The sequence below is a fragment of the Sinohyriopsis cumingii genome, chromosome 4, assembly GCF_028554795.1.
Source record: "Sinohyriopsis cumingii isolate HCF-2022 chromosome 4, ASM2855479v2, whole genome shotgun sequence".
NCBI classification, from domain to species: domain Eukaryota; kingdom Metazoa; phylum Mollusca; class Bivalvia; order Unionida; family Unionidae; genus Sinohyriopsis; species Sinohyriopsis cumingii.
The window spans coordinates 80,495,206-80,517,286 of record NC_142964.1 but is presented as its reverse complement, the minus strand read 5'-3'; the positions used below and the strand labels follow the sequence as shown (position 1 = coordinate 80,517,286).

Below are 22,081 nucleotides of genomic sequence, written 5' to 3'. Positions count from 1 at the left end.
TTTATCTTTTCTTCTTCAGATGGGTTAGCTTAAAACAAAGATAATACTTTCTTACAGTAATGAAGTTAATTATCAAACCGCTGAGCACTGCTGGTCATTAGTAATGTAAATAGGAAAGTGGGGTGGGGGTTCTGCATCACATGTAATTCGTGTTTCTTTGGTTCTCTGTATTCGTGATTTGAAGGAACCATGAAATCCATGAAATGTGGTAACCCACAATATGTATCCATAAAATATGGTAACCCTCAAAATTTGGTATCCCATAAAAAATAGGATATGGTATTCCATAAAGAATAGCGAAACCACATCTCTTCCCCCCTCAGATTATCAGAAAAGGAGGAATCACACACTAACTTATCCTCAAAAAGAGATTCAAATGCAAGATAAAGAAGCTTCAGTGACCTACTTGTTGGTTGGTTGTTTTGGGATTCAAGCCATTTTCAGCCCATGAAAGGCTATACATGGCAGCCATTACATTTGGTGGAGGAAGAACCTTGGAAAACCTCAGGAGGAACCACAGACCCACAGAAAGCTGCTGACAAGCTTTCTCATGTGACAACCATGTGGGCTGAGACTGAGACTGTAACCGACATGGACAGTGGTCAGATGTCAGTGAACCGTAAAGGCAAACACCTTAGATGATGCAGCCAAACAGGGTCCCAACCTACTTGTAGCCAAATTCTTAGAAAAACTGAATTAAAGAAATTACACTCACACAAGATAAATATAGTCTGCATTTTAAAGTTCATTTATATTTTCCCTTTTTACTGAAACATCAAGACTGGGATGGCATCATCAAGCTTTGAATTCATAATATCCAAAGACAATTATTATTTATGTGTATTAACCTGTGTTCCAATGGGATAGGAAATGCCCATCCCTTCACATAATTGCATGAATGACTTTAGCTCCACTTACTACAAGGACATCACCGTAACTGACACTCAACTTATTCATTTTTGTGTATACCAAGTTCTTTCCACTTCAATTATCATTTCCTTTGGTGTAATATTTTTGCTACCGACACCTTTTGTAACTACCATATATATACTCATTTTGTGTGATTTGGATTTTTAACATAGCTTGAACAATTTTTCAGCCATATCGCCACGATGTCTGCAATGTGGCAGTTTATACTGATCTCTAGCACTGGGGCATCATGTCCCATACAGTCACATTATCCTGCCACCTGGCTGACCAGTCCAAACACTAACCTCTTAATACTGAGTGCCAAGCAAGACAGCTGCTAGTACCATTTTTGTAAGTCTTTGGTATGACTTGGTCAGGGTTCGAACCCGTGACCTCCCACTTCTGAGGCAGACGCTCTAACAACCAGGCCACCAGAGCGATCTTGTTACTCCTTTTAAAATCAGTTCCAAGTGAAAATAGCATCTACCTAGATCTGCTGTCACATAATGTGCTGAGCATCCCAGGTCTATGTGGTTTGTAATAAGTATTCCATAGAACACAGACTCTAATCTGCTGGTACATTATGTAAGAATGAGTTAAAGAGTCTTTGTTGCTTGCATTTATACTCCTGAGTATATATGGTAAATTAAAATTCATCTGTCTTTTGTCCAACAGTCCTAACTGACTAACAATAGCCCATTGACAGTGTTTTTATGCTAAGTAAGTCAAAGTGTTTAGAAGTTAAATAATTCATAGCCAGGGACAATGATCACACGGCATTTTCCATATTTCTTAGAATCAATTTTTCAAATTTTCATTCCTTCATTCGTTTAAAAATTTAAGTGCGGCTTAAGACAATGTTCCAAATGTAAATAAAAAGTTCACCACCCTTCAGCCTGTCAGATAAAGTACTGATAAATACTGGTCTAGATATTAGTCAAACATTTATGATAATTAAAGCCTGTAGGCTTTTTCATAAGAATGGTTTTTGTGTGTGAAGATGCCATGAAATGAATTTTTCATCGCTCAAAGTGCCATCATACTAAAAAGGTTTCTGGATGTGATTCATTTTGGATAAATACACCAAAGACAGATGACCTGTCATTAATGGTCTTAATTATTTTAAGTACTTTGTCATTAATGATCATTACTTTATACAACACTAATAATCAGTGCAGGAACAAAAATAAGAGATTTGGGGAAATTTTTTTTTACAAAACAGTGGTCTTTCAAGACAGTGTTTCACTGTACCATTCAATTTTCTACCGAAAATAAAATTCCAATGCTATTACCATATGTACTTACTTATGACCTGAGTCAAACTTGATACAACAAAAGATCCTGATCTGCTATAGCATAATGCACCTGCATATCAGGGCACATGTTTTTTTGTCCTACTGATTACTACTAACAAACTGCATAGACCCAGATCTTCTGGTGCAGTATGCAATGGCAGATCTGGATCTGTGCAAATTGTGGCTGGACTGGTTTTATAAGTGAGTATGTACAGTAATAACAGATTATTTGTTAGTGATTAGTTTTTAAGAATGAAACCATATGGCAATAAAAATCAAGGAAATTTATTACAATTTCAAAATTGATTAGCAACATTTCTACATACCAGTGCTAACCAACTCCTCAGATGTAAAACCATGGAATTGAAAGTCACAGTGTTCCAGTTCAGATTCTGTACAACTTTAAATCCAATTGTGTTTTCTTCCTTGGCTATTTTCTTTTTACTGCATTTACTTAATCATGAAAGTAGTATTTCCAAATGCCACCAGTATGGATGGACGATAGTCCCTTGCAGTAATTCCACAGAATTCAGCAAAGAGGGTCACTGATAATAAAGCCTCACTACATCTGACACATCTTTTAAACCCCTCTAACAAAACTAAGAAATTTACTTATGTCACTTTGGTCCTGTATCAATTAAAACAACAATATACTTCACTGATTAAAGACAAAATTGATGTATATTGACAATGTGTGAAAAACAGTCCTGACAGGTATTAACTGGCCCAAGCTGAGTGTTTGATGACCAGAGTTCATATTACATGAAATTAATTAACTTATGACAGGGTAAGGTCCTCTATTGTATGAACATTTGACATAACTATTGAAATTAATGTTAAAAGACCTGTCTATCAAGCTAATGCCCCTGACACATATTCAGTTTTCTAGTGGGAATGACTAATATTGCATATTTTTTCTTTTCATCTGACCACACAGCAACACTTTATTTGGGTCACCATAAATGCTTGCTAACAAGGTGTGCCAGGCTGCAAACAACAAAGACCCCAATTTGCTGGCACATAATGTGAAGGCAGATCAGGGTCTATGTTGCATGTTCAACTTAATATTCTTAGCATTATGCATAGATCTGGGCCTGTCTTGTTTCTTTTACTAACTGCATAGACCCTGATCTGACTGTATTATGTGACAGTAGATCTGGGTTTATGCAGTTTGCAGGTGGACTAGACTTACATGCAAGTGTGTGTATATATATATATATATATATATATATATATATATATATATATATATATATATATATACACACACACACACACACACATATACATACACATATATATATATATATACACACACACACACACACATATACATACACATATATATATATATACACACACACACCCCCCATATCATATTGTGGCAAACTGGGTGGAAGGTTTGGACCAAGTTAGCCTATCTTGTTTGATCCAATGGTAGGGATCAAACCAACACCCTTCTGTTTGTCAAGACCAACACCTTTACCACTACACCAACATAGATGACAAGAACTGCAGTTCTCTGAGGATTATTGAAATTAATGCCAACAGAGTAGCATCCAGAAGTGTCAAGGGGGTCTATTCCTGTAGTACCAAATATCCTCAATTACAAGTCAAGCCAAAATGTAAACTGCACTGACCCAGATCTGCAATCACATAATGCATTGGCATATCTCAGTATGTTCACTAATTTTATATGTACAAGGGTTTTCTGCAAAAAAAAATTTATTTTTATTTTTTTCAGTTTTTTATACTTCAAGGACGTTTACTGATTTACTGAATATTGGTAGGTTCTAGTGGAAAAGTTGCAATGCTAAATCCCCTGACCCCGGTATCTAATGATGCCACTGTTACCTGGGTCTTTGAAGGCTGTTTGGAATAATCAGTACTACACAAGCACTGACTCTGGAATGCCAGTGATTTATGTTATTCACAGCTGGACTAAATTTGAAAGCGAGTACATACAAAGTATTCCAATTATATTCATGTTTAGTCGACGATTTTGTCATCAGATATAAACCGTCTAAGATTATTACAATACAGATTTTTCATTATTATTTCATGCCACACGGCACTTTTAGACAAAAATTTGGATATTGAAGTTGAAGTGGTTGATAAAGTAACTAGATATTTTGCAACTAGCATTAGTCTAAATTGAGTACAAGTCAAGGGTAATTCCAAATAAGAAAACAATATCAATACACAAAAAAAAAGATGTACAGATAGATGCATATTACTGCACAAAGAGTGTTGCAAACGTTTTAAACCAAGAAACCGACTTCTCCAATAAGGTGCATTTTGTTAATTTGTGTTTGTCTATTAACATAATTGATGACACAACAAAAGCTTCTACCTTCATGAATATAACTATACCTGTTAAGCAAAAATGAAGTTAACGGTACCGTGGAAGAGTAACTGAACAAATTTACAAGTTTAACTCCATCATTCATGCAGTGATATTTCATACATAATTTTCTGTATCCTTCTAGGTTCACCCCCAAGATTGCTAAAATTGTCAACAGCATCTGATCACTGTTGGAGGTGGTCAATTTGAAAATGTTCCTTTATCTACCAGAAAATCAACAACTCTTTCTTGAATCACAACAAATCACCCAGAATCTCCATGTAAAAGAAATATTTACTTATAAAATTGCTGTCAGGACCTAACAGCTCAAATGCTCCATGCTTTTGTCTACCTGTTGCTTATAATTAGCTTCACTGCAGTTGTCATGATTGGTGGGTGACAAATTAAGCCAATGAAATAATTAAACAAAGCTTTACTAATTAAGTCAATGAAATAAATAAAAAAGCTTTACTAATTAAGTCAATTAAATAATTAAACAAAGCTTTACTAATTAAGTCAATGAAATAATTAAAAAAGCTTTACTAATTAAGCCAATAAAATAATTAACATGGTTCTCATGCTTTTCAAAATATAAATTTCCAGGTCTTTTCCATGTTATTTTCAGGATGAAATTAATTTTTTCAAGGTTAACATACGAACATTACTGAATGGAATTAAAGAACATTTTGGATTATAAAACATGCATTTTCCCAATCTGAAGATGTTTCTCTTTCACAACTCCAAAACATACATGTCAGAAAAGATGATCATGTACAAAACCACAAAATGAGCCACATGAAACAAATCTGACTATATTCCTATAAATTGGCATTTAAAGCCATTTCAATGTACAGAATTCAAATTCTAACTTTATTTTGCAGACCTGCATTATGTTGCTACATGGAAACAACATAATAAGCATAAATTATTTTGTTTCCTTTCAAATCTTTAATTCTAAAGAATTCTAGAGCAATGTGCATGGTATACAAAGTAAACATTTCCTATCACAGTATGAAAATCACCTAAAATAAACGAAAAGTATTAGAATCTTATCTTGTGACGAAAAAAGTTTAACCCTGAATTTATGTGTGCCAATAAAATCTCAGACAAGGTTTTTCAACCAACCTAAACTCCTTAAGACGATTTGGTTATAAATTCCATCATTTAAAGACATTCACAAAAGGGTTGATTTAAATTTTGACAAAAGACCTTCCAAATTATATAATGTTGTATAAATAAGGACTGAATTTTCTGTAAAATCAACTTGTCATCTAGTTCAATAAACCAGTCCCCAAACCTGTATTGATACAGGGGCTCTTATCGTTTCTTAATATGTAATAAATGGGACGACAATTTCCCATTTCTCCTGCGTTCTATTTAAGATCTGAAACCAATGCTTCAAGCTACATGTCACTGTGTAATAGTTTCGCACCAAAGTTCTGCTCAGAGATTCAAAATTTTTCTAATCCAGGTTTCCTCTGAATGTTCCAACGCCATTTTTCACATTTGGACATTTAGGGTTAGTTTGGGTTCAGAGCAATAACCTGCATGAAATCGATAGGAAAATTATTTATTTTCTCAAAAATGGCAAGTATTAAAATCGTAATTTGTATAATCCGCTGACAGACTAGATAAAACTCTGCACAGATGAAACCTGACCTGGTATTCACCATTTGCGTTAATAGTCACATGACTTCACAAATCTCAAACAATGACATCGGAAGTCCAATAGTCACGTGATATCTACAACAAACTCCTTTTTAATGTTGTTGTACAAATTTTTCAATTATATTAAATGAAAGTCTGATACCTTTTGCAAAAACCAGAAAGAACATATAATTCTCAACATATTTATTTCGAGAACAACTACAAGAAACTTGGCCAGTCTGATTCATCAAGCAGAGTAGTCTGGTTCCCTGCTTTGTATGCTCCCTGCATGAGAGAAAACATGTCAACGTGGTAGTCACATGATACTACAAAACTCTGGAAGTTGGTCTTGGAATAAATATAGAGAACTTTGTGCTCTTACATTTTTGTATTTTTATTACAACCAGTATATGACTTTCATTTAATATTTTTTTTCTCTATAATATTTGAAAATGATGGTTGTAAGATTCTGTGTGCTCGTGCCACTAGCACTCAAATCGCTAGAACCAGCTCAAATTTCACCAACGCATTAGTTTTATCGTCTTTCTGCAGATTAAAGATATAACGATTTTAATTTTCATATTGATTTCATGCAGGTCTAACTCGATTTAACGTTTAAGTTTGCTAGTCCATCCTCTAAGCGGCTATGCTTTAACGCCACCATGCTGGTCTCTTGTGATGCTAGACTGGTTTTCATACCTTCCATTTAAATAAAAGATACTGATATTGAGCTGTCTGTGAAACAAAAAGTCTACTAGATGAATCAATGCCACTGAGTGTTTGGATTGTCTCAACAAATTTATTTATGGCAAGCACCCAAATGATCCATACTGCAACCTCCTAATATTCTGGTTAGAACTCGATAAATGTAACCCACGATAAGTTCAGTTAAGACTCAATTATGTAATTGTTTTGGGCATCAAGTTGTGGAGGTAAATTTCCAGGTTTTTCTAGACTTTCATGAATATTTGCAAAATTCAAGAACTTTTCACGGTCGAGGAAATTTTTTTATCATTTCTCCAGATTTTTCCCCCGATTTCCCAGTATCTTGGGAACTCTGAATATCTTGGGAACCCTGAATTAAGTCAATGAAATAATTAAACAAAGCTTTTTACTAATTAAGCCAATGAAATAATTAAACAAAGCTTTACTTGCCTTGCCTAAGGTCATGTGGCAGATGACTGAATTAATTGCAATATACTTTTGTTTTGTTTTGAAAAGCAATTTGTTGAAAGAAAGAAACAAAGAAAGAAAGAACGAAATAGCTTGTTATGTGCTATTAACAATCAATACTTGTTTATTTGGTATCCTAAATGAATAGAGTTTAATATACATCAAATTAAAGGGACTATTAATAAAGACGATCATGAAGGATGCTAATTTGTTTAAAAAATTCTGATGACAATGTATTAACTATACATTGTTTTTCTTTTTGAATTGTATATTCAAGTAGATTTTATTTGAAATGTATCTATTCAAATAATTTAAAAATGATCATTTGCAAAAAATGAAAATACTTGCAATACTGCCATACAAATTTTTTTCTATAAATAGTGTAAGCTTGTAACTATTATCTCCTAGGCTAGGAGGTATTTTTTCCATTACTATTTGCCAAATGAGTTTATAAGACTGTGATGAAAATTTCCAGACAAATATTTTTTTAACAAAATAATTACATTGTAAATAAAACATTTTTTTCTTCTAATGAGAACCAATATCCATAATTCTCCATATCATTTGTGATGACCAAATTTTATATATACATCTGCACAGACCCAGAAATACCATCTCAAATCGCACTAGCAGATCTGGGTCTATGCTGTTTGTTAGAAGAAAAAACAATATTGACCCTGATTTGCAGGCACATTATGTTGTTTGCAGCTGGACTTGACTTGTATTTATGGTAATTACTTGGTACAAATTAGTTAAGAGAGGCTCATTTATGTACACACCTTTTAGCTTTTTACCTTATACTGCTATCATTTACCAGTCCATTTTAGTACACATTTTATGACTTCTGGGTACAACAAACTTTACCAGCAGTCAATAATATAAATCTAGTTTCAGAAAGAGACTGAACCTGTTTTCTAAAAAAAAATATGCATACATTATCACCTACCTTTAATGTCATTGTACCAATAATTTCTTGAATTAAATGAAAACATAACAAGTTTGAAAGTACTATAAATTAATGAACTTTCTGTATAAACTAAACGTATTTAATAACTGTTTTTTTGCTGAAATTTGCTTTGAAAAAATTCAGTAGGTAGGGTGTAATAAAAAGGTCACTTACTGGTCCAAAACCTATGTTCCATTTGAGAAGTGTGGAAAAAATTCACTTACCTGTGACTGCAGTTTCAATCCATTCCAATGTTCCAAACAACATTTTTAAAAATTCAAAGTGGAAGAGTAAATCACCATATTAGCAAAACAAATGGACTAATGATTCAACTGCAAGGTACATATCTAGGCTTAGCCTCGGTTACACAAGTCACCTGGGGCTTTTTCAGTGGGTTGTATAATATTTTTTTTTATAAAATATCAAATGCCTAGTTAATTTTTAATAGTATACTGAAAAAATATTGAAAAGAATACTTGAATAAAAAGGGAATATGTAATAAATACAAAACCATAAAAGTACTTTGTTCCAAGTTGGGGGAACAAGCCAGTTTGATATGGCCACAGGAACACGTTTCAGATGAATGACCTCAACCTATTCCTATGCCTTATAAAACTCATTCTTTGCATCTACTCGGAACAAAACACATATTTAGATTCGTCTATGTATCTCCTTAAGTCGCATATTCTATGGTGGAGGAGAAGTGAAAGGTACTATCTGAAGTTTCTAACTGAAACTGACATAAATAATTAACCAGGAATGTAAGTCAAAATGACTTTATCCAAATTCTGTCTTTCACTTATATTGCTAACTGATAATGACAGCCAGTAAGAAATAATAAAACTTTTGCAGAAAATGGATAAATCTTAGCATTTATGGAACCAGAAATCATCAACCGAATTTCAGAAACTGACAAAACATTTTGAAAAATTCATTATCTTGTTGCAGTAAAGGTTCACTTAACTGATGCATGGATTTCATCAATGACAGACAAGACACCAAAAAGATCATCACAGGATATAACAATATCCTAGTTATGCAATAACAAATTTGATTAAAATGGGTGTGGCTTGGTATTTTTGTTAAATGTCTCTCTTACCACAACACCCTACAATGGAAAAAATTTGTTCCCGTGTTGGAATGTATTAATGTATGTAAGTATAGCATTTAACAGCACATACACACTGTGCTGGCTATATAGTGACCAATAACTGTTGTTATTCCCCATCCTAAAAGGAATACAAACACAACGATAAAGGCTAAAATTGGTGAAATGGGTAAAATCTTTAAAATACAAAGTCACATGTTCAAATAAATTAGTTAAAAAATCTGAGACTATCTCATCACCATGACAGGAAGAGTCCCAGTATAAAAAGGCTGCCGATATTAATTGCCCCATACAACATTCAGATGGGTGCACTGAGCATGTTGGTTTGTATGTATACTTTTGTTTTCGTTCTGCAAAACATCCATTTCTCAAGCAAGGTCAAGAAAAGCCTAGGTCAACTACTCAATCACATGTACAGTTAAGAACAGTACAGTGAACAGCACTAGTCCTACAACATAGGACACATCACCCAATATTTTTGTTTTGGGGTTTGTGTGATGGGTCTTTACGCCTAACTAACAGCGCTGTGCAGTGTGTTTTGATGTCGACTAACAGTGTTACGAAAGTAAAAGTTTCAGGAATATCACACTACTTTCAACCTATAGCAATGCTTTTCTACAAAGTAAAGTTATAATATTTTTGCCAGACTTTACCTACCCTGATGTCTTTTCTCTAATAAATTCAAATTCTCATAAAAGAAATGGACCTGTTTCAAGTTTCGTTGGCCTACATTTCAGTTGGCTGAAAAGCGATGAAAATGTTTCGTTTCATTCAAGAAACATATCCCCCACATAAACCTACTTAAACTTACATTGGTATACCTCAATTACCATTGCATTGCAACAAATTCAGATGTATGTCAACAGAACATGAAAATGTGTCCATTTGCTAGTGTCATATTTTCATTCAGCCAGGATAAAGACAGCACAGTAAGTATATCAATTACACATAAATTAGTGGAAGAGTGTCGATATCGGCTGCCAAGTATGTGAGATATTCCTGAAACTCTGACTACTCATTCCGATGTCAACCGACATATGAACAGGCTATACAAGGTCATTATCTGGATAGTAAGACACAGCACTAAAACAAAAACATGTGCTATGTCTTACATTGTAGAACTATGAACAGCACATTTACATGACTGCCCCATGTCCTCTATGTCAATAACTTAAATATTTGAGCATAAACAACATTTCTTCTATCAGAGTGACCCTGACCTTCAATGTTTTAACCCCAAATGAACAGACTTCTTCCTTACCTAAGTGCAAACCATCCACAAAGCTCTGTGATGCAAACTAATGTTGTGCAAGTAAATTTTTCAGAAACAATTTTTCTTTTTTCAGTCAGTGACCATGACCTTTGACATAAAAACCAATTGCCTTCTTCACCTCAAGTACAAGCCATCCACAAAGTTGAGGTTTTTTATGTAGAAATAACATTATGTGCCAAATTGTTTTTCTTCTTTCAGTCAGTGACCTTGACCTTCAACATTTTACAACTCTAACATGACCACAGTTTTTCCTTACATGACGTACAAGCCATCCAGAAATTTTCCTAATTACAGATGATAAGCACACTCATTTTAATGTGCAAAACCCATCCTTCTTTCCATCACAATGACCTCTGATTTTTCTAGTTCAAAAGCAATAGGGTTTTTCCTTAATCTAAGTGTAAGGAATCTACAAAGACTGGTATCATAGATGCTGGAGAACTCGTTTTAATGTGCTGAAACTATTCTTCTTCTTTAAGTCACTCTGACCTTGACCTCTGGTGCTCAAAAGCAATGGTTTTCTTCCTTACCCTGAGTGCAAGCCAACTACAAATATTAGTATCTGCTGAAGAACTAGTTATTGTGCATAAACCCATCTTTCTTCTTTCAGTCACATGACAATGACCTTTGACATTTTGGAATGAATTTGTTAGGATTCCTTTTTACACCAAGTGCAAGCTATCCACGAAGTCTGATAACTGTGGCTGGTGAAAAACTCGAGTTGTTGTGCAGAAATAATTTTCCTTCTTTCAGTCAGTTACCTTGACCTTTCCACTTGTGAGCCTGAAATTTATTGGGTTCCTTTTTACCTCAAGAGTAAGCCATCCACATAGTTTGTTAACTCTGGATGGAGGACAACCAAAGTTACTGTGCAGAAACCAGGTTTCTGACTGGTAGATGGATAGACATCATAATATATAACCATCCTCCTTATAGCTGGAGTATATAAAAGATAGGATGAAGCTGTTCTGAACGATGCAGCAAGGAAAGGAGCCATTATTATTGGGATAACTCTCAAAATGTCATCTGGTACAAAACAAGTAAACTACCACTAAGGTATCCAGCACATCCCAATCATTATTTTTTGTTCCAACCATCTTTACCCTAGCAGCTGTCTTATCAGCAGTTTCCGCAAAGTCCAATCCATTAATTTTAGCCACCTGTCCATAATCTGTCATACTAACTTGGGCAACAAGTCTAACAGTTTTGATGAAACAAGTCTATTAAATGCCTTTTCTAGCATCACTGATCGTCTCATCAGTTGATACTCCCATCCTTTCTATACCCAGAGCAATTAGCATGAATTGGATAATTGTCACAATTCATTGTGCATACTTTCATTTCTGTTAAGACCATGTGTTTTTGACATCATAAATATCACAGTTTCATTTGATTTGTCAATATTACATCACAAACATCCAACTTCTGGGATTCATCTATAATGGCTTTGCTCAAAATCATTCAGATGCCTGAATTTAATGCATTATAGGCCTCCAAAGTGTTTCATTTAAAGAGATGTTGAGACTAATAAATCAATACGACTCTGCCATGCAGATTCTTCACAGAAAATGCTTGGCCTGTAAATCTGATACCCTGAACCTAAGCTTACATTTTTTTTAAAAAGTATTAAATAGAAAATATGGTGGAATTAAAGCAGTGAATTGCTCTGCAGGTCCAAAATGATCTGCACTAGAAAATAAGAAATTTTTCTGGTGAACCACACTAGAAGTATTCTCCAATACAAAAAACTTACCACAATGCTGTGTAGAGTTTGTAGCAAGTTGGCTATGGAAGCCTGCTCTTGTGTAGCTGCCAAAACTGATATATGGGCTGACATCGGTGACAAAAGCAACGAGGCAGAGGAGAACCCACCAGGTGATGAGCCACGACCACTATCCACATCGTGAGAGGAATCAAACTGGAAGAACAAATACAACTGTTTATACATGGACCTAAATATTAGTTTGATCACAGTGAATATGCAACAGTGACTATCCTTGGGACTTGAGCAGCACAAGAAACAAAAAAGACAGAAATGACAGGATATGTTTAAGGACCAAATGAGACTGAAAATCGACTCAAAATCTGACAACTGTGTATCCCAAGAAAATTGTGTACAAATTATCAGTCATCTGTTCCACCAAGGCATAACAACCACAAACCTTTCAAAGTCACCAAAGCAAAAAATAATTAGCCACTCCAATTTACTTTTGGCCCAGGTGAAAAGTATCCCTGAAGATTGCACACATTTCTAAGCTACACATGCAACAGTATCTGAAAAACAGAGATGAATGCAAAAATGTGATAAAATCACTTGCGTGAAAATCATGTCACTGTGACCTCATTTTACTTATGGGGCTGAACTGTATAGATTACTGACATGTCACCTCTGTCCATGTGGGTTTAAGTCTCAGCTATGTGAGAAAGCTTGCCAGTACCTTTCCAGGATTTTTGCAAAAACAGTTTAAGCAAGCCAACAAAAATGACGACCACAAAAGGAATTTAATTACTATTTTTTCTTAATGAAGTACCCATGCTCCATTAATCCTCTTGTACTTATTCTCATAGATTAACCATCTATACTCACTTTTCAGTTGAGCCCAACAACAAACTGTACAGATCTGCAGTCACATAATGCATTGGATGATCTGGGTCTGATGAACAATAATGACCCTGATCTGCTGGCACATTATGCAATGACAAATCTGCAGTTGGACTTTATTTAATATAACCGAGTATGTATGGTGGTATAAGGTAGAGAATTCACGACACAATTTCAGTACCTATTTTTGGTAAATTTGTTCAAACCTGAATATTAACCTGTGAAAGACTGAATCAAACTGGTAATTTGCTCATTGATTGGACATTTTTACCTTTACACTTCCAGAGGCAGGTGAGTCTTGCAACTGGGGTGATTCTGTCTCACTTTCATCTCTATACAAGCTGGCTCTGGGGCTCTCTGTATCTTGGGCTGTCAACTTTTTCTTGGGAACAACTGAAGAAATAAAGTTGAACCAAAATACAATATCACTTAGCGGTCATCAGACAGTTTATCAATCAAGGGTTTGTGAAAGATCAGGAAGCTACTGTGTTAATAGGTAAAAATTATATCTCTTACAAACCAATTCATCCACAGGCTGCTCTGGTGGCTTAGTGTCCACCTTGGATGCAGGTGGTTGCTGAACCATACCAAAGACTTATAAAAATGGTACTAGCAGCTGCCTGGCTTGGCACTCAGTATTTAAGAGGTTAGTGTTAGGACTGGTCAGCCCGGTGTCAGGATAACCTGACTGGATGGGACAAGATTACTACATGTCTGCTGCATTATTGGGAGATATTAACCAAGAATGATGGGCAACTTTTTCCATTTAAAATGGGGACAAATGCAGATCAGAGCCCATTTTTTTTATTACAAGTTACATTGTGTAGTCAAGAGACTAGGGTGTACCAAGTTTCCAGAAGAAATCTGTAACATTTATCATGAATACAAGTTTCAAAGACGTGGAAATAACTCTAAAACTACTGATCTGGGAGATGACTCTAGAACTACTGATCTGGGGGATGACTCTAGAACTACTGATCTGGGGGATGACTCTAGAACTACTGATCTGGGAGATAACTCTAAAACTACTGATCTAGGGGATGGCTCTAGAACTACTAATCTGGGAGATGACTCCATGAGGATAATAAATTAAATACTTTTTCCATTTGTGCATATAACTACAGTTTGTATTAACTGTTTTTGTATCAACAGTAAACTCAAACTCCACATCTGGAGGCAAATCCATGTCCTTGGCCAGAAAATTTAAGAATTGTATGTAGCAATTCCTGAGAGAAAAAAATGGCCAAAACCACCAGCTACTGGCTTCTACAGAAACCCCTACATGCCTGTCAGAATATTTCATTTTCCCAGAGAGTAAAACTGCCACTGTTCAGAAGTGGGGTCTTGAATTCACTAAAGGGGACACAACTCTAGCAGAATGTGCTGACATGGGGGAGGGCTTTTAACAGATGCAGTGTCATCAACTATAGGGTGTTTATTCCCAAACATGACACCCTTTGTCAAAATATTGGGAATATCCCACAATATAAATAAAGGTATGGATGATTAATGCCAATGCAATGGGAGTTAAGAGTCATCTTGACAATAGATGTGCAATGATAGATGTGTCAGGCTTGACTGAACAGCATTTTAATCAGCTGCCCAATAGTTGCGAGTCCAAATTAAAGTCTATGCCACCATGTGGTGGAAGGAATTGTTACTGCTGTATATCCGATTCATAAAGACGTATCATCAAACATAGTTTCATCAGTGTAGGTTTGCAATAAATGATGACTGGTCAAAATGTGTTAGGATTAAAGATACAGTTGATCTAACAAATGGCAAAATGAAGATGTCACTCAAGTGTTAAACTTGGGTCATAGTGACATATTTGCAAGTAAAATATACCAATGCACAATACAACTTTGACCCGATGACTGCAAACATTATGATCTCTTCATCCATTCAAAAGACAACTTGCTGTCTAGCCCATGTCCTTCTTTTTTTAGAAAGTCACACATGAAAACTTTAACACTGAGGTTAATCCAGGGCATGTCCGGATGGGATTCGTACAAAGATACTGAAAATATTGAAGTTATTGCTGTCAAGCTTCATGACAATGGCATGACAAACATGGGAGAATTTATTTAGGGGAAGCATTTCACTAACTGCATTTCCTCTACCAAGGTGAATATTAGACCTACCTTTGGGTCCCTCTAGAGGAGCATCAAAACCACCAAATGTCTCAGCCCTTTTAGGCACTTGCAGAGCACCAAAGGAGGAAGTGGAATGCTCCCCAACACTGCTGACACTGCGACTCAAGTTTGTACTACTACACTCCAACATGGTGGTGAGCTGGGAGGCAGCTATTGATACTGAAGTACAGAATATTAATTTTTAAATTTTAAACTTATTGTATTATCTTGTTTCATTTATATGACAGTTTATAATGTACACAAAATATTCACAATAATTCTGGTGCAAGATGCTTGTTTAGCAGCTATGTACCCTTGTACACATGACAATGAGGATCAATCCATTGAAACTTGCTGATTTTGTACTACTTTTTACTAGATTTCTTCATGTTTGAATGACAAACTTAAATGATACAAAGCAATCTCACAACTGGTTCCTTACAATGCCACAAGTCCGCTTGGTTTAAATGCAAATTTATTTTCACATATTCCCAACTGCACTTTGTGTCATGCTAAATGAAACATAAATTCCTAATCATACAAAATTAATTAGGTTTACAATCAACAAATGGCAATTTGACATGGAGAGAGAGAGAGAGAGAGAGAGAGAATACAAATGACCTCCTTGAATGGCTGCTTGAAGTGTCCCCATGTTCTCTAATCCCCCTTCCTCAATCTCTCTTGAGCCAGGCCTTGACTGAAATGGGGAATAAAAACACACTTTATTTAATGAATGTCAAGAAGTCACTAATCAACTTGTAGACATGCTCCTACGAGTCCAACTGCAAGCAACATATACCATAATCTGATGTTATACAATGCTGGCAGATCAAGGTTTATGTTGTTTGTTCTACAGATTACTTCTAACCAAATGCACAGACACTGATCAGCCAGTACATTATGTGATGGTAGATCTAGGTCTATGCAGTCTAGAGACAACAACTTGACTTGCAAGTGTGTGTATATGATAATTCACTGATATATTGTAAGACAACTTTAATGTTTAAAAAAAACAACAACATACTATGGTACCAAGGTTGGGGAGGAACACAGGACCTATCTTTTTCGCAGGGACTTTAATCATTCCTTAATACTGCATAACAATTGAATTTTTAACATGATTATTGATCACAAGTGTTAACAAAATGGTCCCACTGAATCTGTTACCTATGAAATGATCATACAAACATACACGCATATACATGTTGCAAAAACACCTTTGCATAGATCTTAACACAGAAACACTGGTACTATTGCTGGTGCAGCCAGAACCATAAAAAGTGACAGGTTGCACCATGCTGTTGCTGGGCATGAAGTAAAATGATTGCATTTTAATATACATGTTCAGTCCTTGTAATATTCATGTTCAGTCCTTTCCAAAAGAAACCGCTTAAATAAGGAGTACAATGATCGTAAAAAGATGACTTTCACTCCACCATTTTTTCAGAGGTGGAAAAAATTGTTGTTCAGTTTATTATGCATTAAAGTTACAATAAATTGCATCACAATACATTCACAACATTCCTCTGAATTTCTTTACTAACACTGTTATCGTCTTTCTTGGACTTGCAAAAGCATTTTTTTTTAAAAACAAACACGAAAACTGATAAACATTAAAATAAATATGTGGTATTACAAATGGCTGATATTCTGAATAAATCAGCATAAAATATTGATCAAAAATATTTTTTTTTGCCACATCAGTCCAATAAATATAGAATCATACAATAGCTTCATTTCTTTGAATCAAGACATTTACAGTAGAATGTCTGCACATCAGGACAAACTTACCGAGGAATCCTCATTACTATTATAGACAGCAAGAAGTTCCAGCATCAGCCTGTTCTTCTCATTGCAGCAATTTTTAATGTCCTCATCATTTTCCCGCATTTTCTCTGTTAAAAAAATCATAAAAAAAACAACTTAGAAACAGTTTATATACCCCGACCTGCCAACTCCGACAAGTCCGTCTCTGTAAAGCAGTTGATTTTTTCCGTAAGATTTACCAGTTTTCAGTAAGGTGTAACAAAATATCATTAAGTGCTATTGTAAAGCTGGAAAACATAATTAAAAGTTAGATGCATCGACGATAAACATTATGTTCAACTGAAAAGTTTCTAAAGTATGCAAAGACTTTATTTACCACTAGTACAGTTGCAAAACTCTAGTTCCAAACCCTTATGCAGCTCAATGGCTTGTTGCTATCTCTCAACTTTACATAACTCTTTCTAAATTCTTTTCCATTTCACATGACGATGGCAATCAAATCTCCTGCCATGAGACATACTCAAACTGACACATGACATCCAATAAACATAACTGTGTCATATCTAACTTTTATTCACAAGAATCTGAATACTACTTTTTATTCTTCTGTGTTGATTATTAACACTTTTCTAGAAGCTTATTTTCCCTTTCATCTTAAACATTGCTCTCTGGACGCCATTTTAAAAAATTCTATGATCAACAGTTTCATCATGCACATGCTTCACATGAATAGGTGCAGTTTAAAGCATCTGAGGTGCTGCTGTAATGTTAGTCTGGTTCCCTGACTAAGTTTACTAAATCAAAGATGAAACCTGGATCCAAATAAAACACATATGAACCAATTATCCGGATTTTTCGGCAACAATTATTTTGTCCATAGTTTTTGCTAGTACGCCATAAGTCCATATTTTAAGGGTAATTTTTGTAAGACTTACGGCAAAATTGTAAGAGTTGGCAGGTCTGTATACCATGTAAAAATTGATCCGTACAGCAAGCATGTTATATCAGTGGATGATCATGTTGTACACCAGTATAGTTTCATGGATCTCTCCCTACCAATGGGGACTAGGCTACTGAGTAGTAACTTAGAAATTGTCTGCACTCCCACCCTTAATGTACACAGACTTGCTTGGCATTACAAGGGGAGCCAATCTGCATATATTACAAGGTCTGTCATTATCCTCCCCATCTGTCATAACTTGGAAACCATGGAGATCCCCACTTATGGTGGAAATGGTGGCTCAGTGGGTAAGACATTAAAGTCCTGACCAGATGGTTGGGGGTTCAATACCCAGCATCCGTCAAGTATGGATGTTCATTCATATGCACAAATCTTGCTAATAATCAGACTATCTGGGATCCTGAAGATAAAACTGCTAACTGCGAGTGTGATCAAAGTCTGTTTAGAAATAATGCCTCCAGAGTGTGTTCATATGCTCAGCCCATCAGATGAAAGACTACTCAATTATTATGCTCAGAAGCTGTTCTGAATCAAACACATTCTGATACAAACTTTCATAAAGGGTCTGATAAAAAATACTGCCATAGGTGTTCAAAAGCTCAACCAATCTGATGAATTCATGTATATCACTCATAATCCAACCCATAATATGTCATGAAGACGGATCACTCATAATCCAACCCATGTCATGAAGACAGATCACTCATAATCCAACCCATAATATGTCTTGAAGACGGATCACTCATAATCCAACCCGTAATATGTCATGAAGAGCGAAGTTTCTGCACCAGATCTTATCAAAATGGGATCAGAAATAGGGCCTCCACTATGCTCACCAGCTTAGCCAATTAGATGTCGACTCTTTATTAATATGAATGGGATGTCATCATCAAAGAACTTCATCAGATAAACTTGCATACCACGTATGCACAATCTGATCAGCAATGAAGTGGGAGTTTACAATGTTGATCAATGGATTACAGGGTCATACCATCAGCTCACTTGGTCTGAATAAACCTAATACATGCATCAAAGACTATCTTACGCATGATCTCCTTTGCTTTGGCAGCTCTAGCTTCCCGCTTTTTTTCTTCTTCATCTTCGGAATCATCTTCTTCTTTCTCTGCAAAAGGATAGACTTGTACGAAAAACAAAAGAAACAAAATAATGAAAGAGTGGGACAATATAAAATGTGAAATATTTAACTTGTTCAAAACAACATAAGTAGAAATGGGGTCAAATGCAAAATCTTACAAAACTAAAGACTGTGAATTAGCAAAGGATGTTCCACCAAACTGAATCGATATATGAGCAAAAGTGACATTACATGCCCTTACCACAAACATGGTGGGGAATAAAAGTGGGTCACCATGTCCTACTTCTGACATCTAAAGATATCATTGGCTATTTGCAGTATTGGTAGTCCTAGTTTATGCCAGTACTAAATAATCTGTGTTGGGGGGGGGGGGGACTCTAAAGATAGTATGAACATCTGAGAAAGTGGTGGGTGTAAGGTTAAGTTGTTTACATTTGCAACATGCACAATGGAGAGAATGTTGGCATACCTCTATGTTACTTCCATGTACTATGGCTGAAATTTCATTGGATATTGTACTTGAAGAGATTGTAAATGATCTAAGCACACAGCAAACTAAAATGACTGCTCCCTTGTGCTAAACAAACCAGCCTGAATTAGGCTAAAGTACACTATCTTTAAAAGTTATATAATAGGGAAAATGAATTTTGCCAGACTAGACAATAACAGCTTCTGAAAGTGCAATGAATGAATTACCAAATACACAAAATGTAAGAAAGTTATCGGCTCTTTTTTTATACAATTTACCTCTGAAGTCCAGGAAGTGAAAATGACCAAACGGAGCTTGCAGTTTTTTGAGAAGTGCACATCTGGAGTAAAGCCAAGCTGTATACTCTATACAGTAAAACCTGTCATGAGCGACCTCTGCTATGAGCGACCACCTGTCATTTCTGACCACAATCGTAATGCATGGATCGATTTTACTATATAAATGCTCTGTTATGAACGACCACCTGCTGAACGCGACCAGCGGCCACAATTTCTTGGCAAATAATGCATTTTGACACTGCTATGAATGACCGCATCGCCAAAAAATCAAAACAGATTGACACCACTGACCTTAACTTAATCCTTTGTAAACACTAGAGCTCGGGATAAATGTAGTATGCAAACAAAGTGCACATTAAATAACATTATAGTTGAACAACCATATATCGGGATAAACACCTCTAACCATCATTTAATCCTTTGTAACAAAGACTGCATAAATAACAAAGATTGCTCTAATAAAGTATTAAAAAATAATTTGTCTTGCTACAGTACCAGTTTTGTGAAATTTACAACTCCAGCGTACGGTGTCATTTGTAAACTGCAGTAAACCAGACTAAAGTACGTCACTAACCGCCATTGTAGTGCCGAAGTCATGTGAATAGCCAGTAAGAGTAACATCAAAGGGAGTAATGATGGATATACGCAGTCAATTTAGAGGTTTGTATTTTTTCTTTATCTTTATGAAAACTCACAAAACGCCGGTAGTCCTTATGTCCCAGTGAGAAATCGTTTGAAAGGGCTTCAGTGTAGGTTTGAGTACGTCGTTTGTCTTTCCAGTTCATCCATAATGCCTCAAGGGTGTATGAGCTCATTGTCTTTAATATTAGTAAGTGAGAATCATTTCTGGACTTTTTTAAAATTATTTTTTATTTCTTTTGTTAGTGTTTCACCAAGTCACCATCTGTTTACCTGGGTGCAGATGGTTGGAACATTTGTTTGTGGAGCTATAACACTGTTGATTTAAACTTCGTCTCAGAATAAATGTATTGTTTCTTGATGAGTTAATTATGTCTTTTGGTTTCATTCATTGGTACATAATATATATTTATTCCACATTTCCCCAAAACCTGATCAAAACCGATAGTCTTTATAACGTCAAAACTAAAAACAACGGCAGAATATCCGCTGAAAAAAAGAAGAATTTTAACACTGGAAGAAAGGATTAATGTCATTGAAAGAAATGAAAAAGGCGAGACCACTCGCAAAATAGCAGTCAGCTTAAGCGTTGGTAAAACGCAAGTTCAAAATGTAATCAAAGACAAGAAGTCCATTAGAAACGAATGGCAGAAAGGTGCACAAGCACAGAGGAAATATGCCACGGCAAGACAGACAGTTTACGAAGATCTGAACGAGCGAGTATGGGAGTGGTTTTGTGTTGCAAGGAGTAAAAACATACCAGTAAGTGGAAAGTTGATTCAGGAAAAGGCAATAATTGAGATACATGTTCAGACCAGACAGCTGAGTAAAACATGTCAACAAAGAAGTATAATGGATTTCTTTAAAAAAAAAAACAAGTGAATAAGTGTATAAAATAAGATATATACATCATATCTGTTCATTTTTTGTACATATTAATGTGATGTTGAAATATAAATTTTATTCTCGTTGTTTGATATATGCATATCTTTATTATATAAAGATATTTTGAGAGGAATGCATGCAATATTTAACAAGATTTATGAATAAAGGATATGATACATGTACAGTGGGTATGGGTATTATTTATTTTTCAACAATGTTAACTACTGACCCTGAAAACCAGTCCATTTTCACACACCTCTTATGAGAGACCACCTGTCTTGAGAGACTGCTTTTGGTTTGCAGAAGGGGCAGTCTCTCATAACAGGTTTTACTGTAACCCACATTACACCCATCAATCATACACCAAAATAAAGGGAATTAAAGGTTCTTTGAATAATACCTAAGACATAGCTGCCAACCCTCAAATACAAAAATACTGACTTCTTGTGATAAAAATACCGATTTTCAGGAACAAATACTGATTTTTAAATTTTAATGCATATGTAACTATTTACAACATATACAACGATCAG

The 22,081-nt window shown here is 35.3% G+C and overlaps 1 protein-coding gene across 13 annotated transcripts in view; it reads right to left on the bottom strand.

The window, feature by feature from the left end:
- Positions 1-22,081, bottom strand: part of LOC149801529 (rho guanine nucleotide exchange factor 28-like) — a 318,392-nt gene that overhangs the window by 23,821 nt on the left and 272,490 nt on the right. For all 13 annotated transcript variants that reach the window (XM_089955712.1, XM_089955716.1, XM_089955715.1 and 10 more), the window contains 6 exons: positions 19,206-19,283; positions 17,224-17,327; positions 16,054-16,129; positions 15,442-15,612; positions 13,569-13,690; positions 12,449-12,613 (listed from right to left, as the gene is read on the bottom strand). In XM_089955712.1, coding sequence (XP_089811838.1) covers positions 12,449-12,613; positions 13,569-13,690; positions 15,442-15,612; positions 16,054-16,129; positions 17,224-17,327; positions 19,206-19,283 — 716 coding nt within the window. The remainder of the gene's footprint in view (positions 1-12,448; positions 12,614-13,568; positions 13,691-15,441; positions 15,613-16,053; positions 16,130-17,223; positions 17,328-19,205; positions 19,284-22,081) is intronic.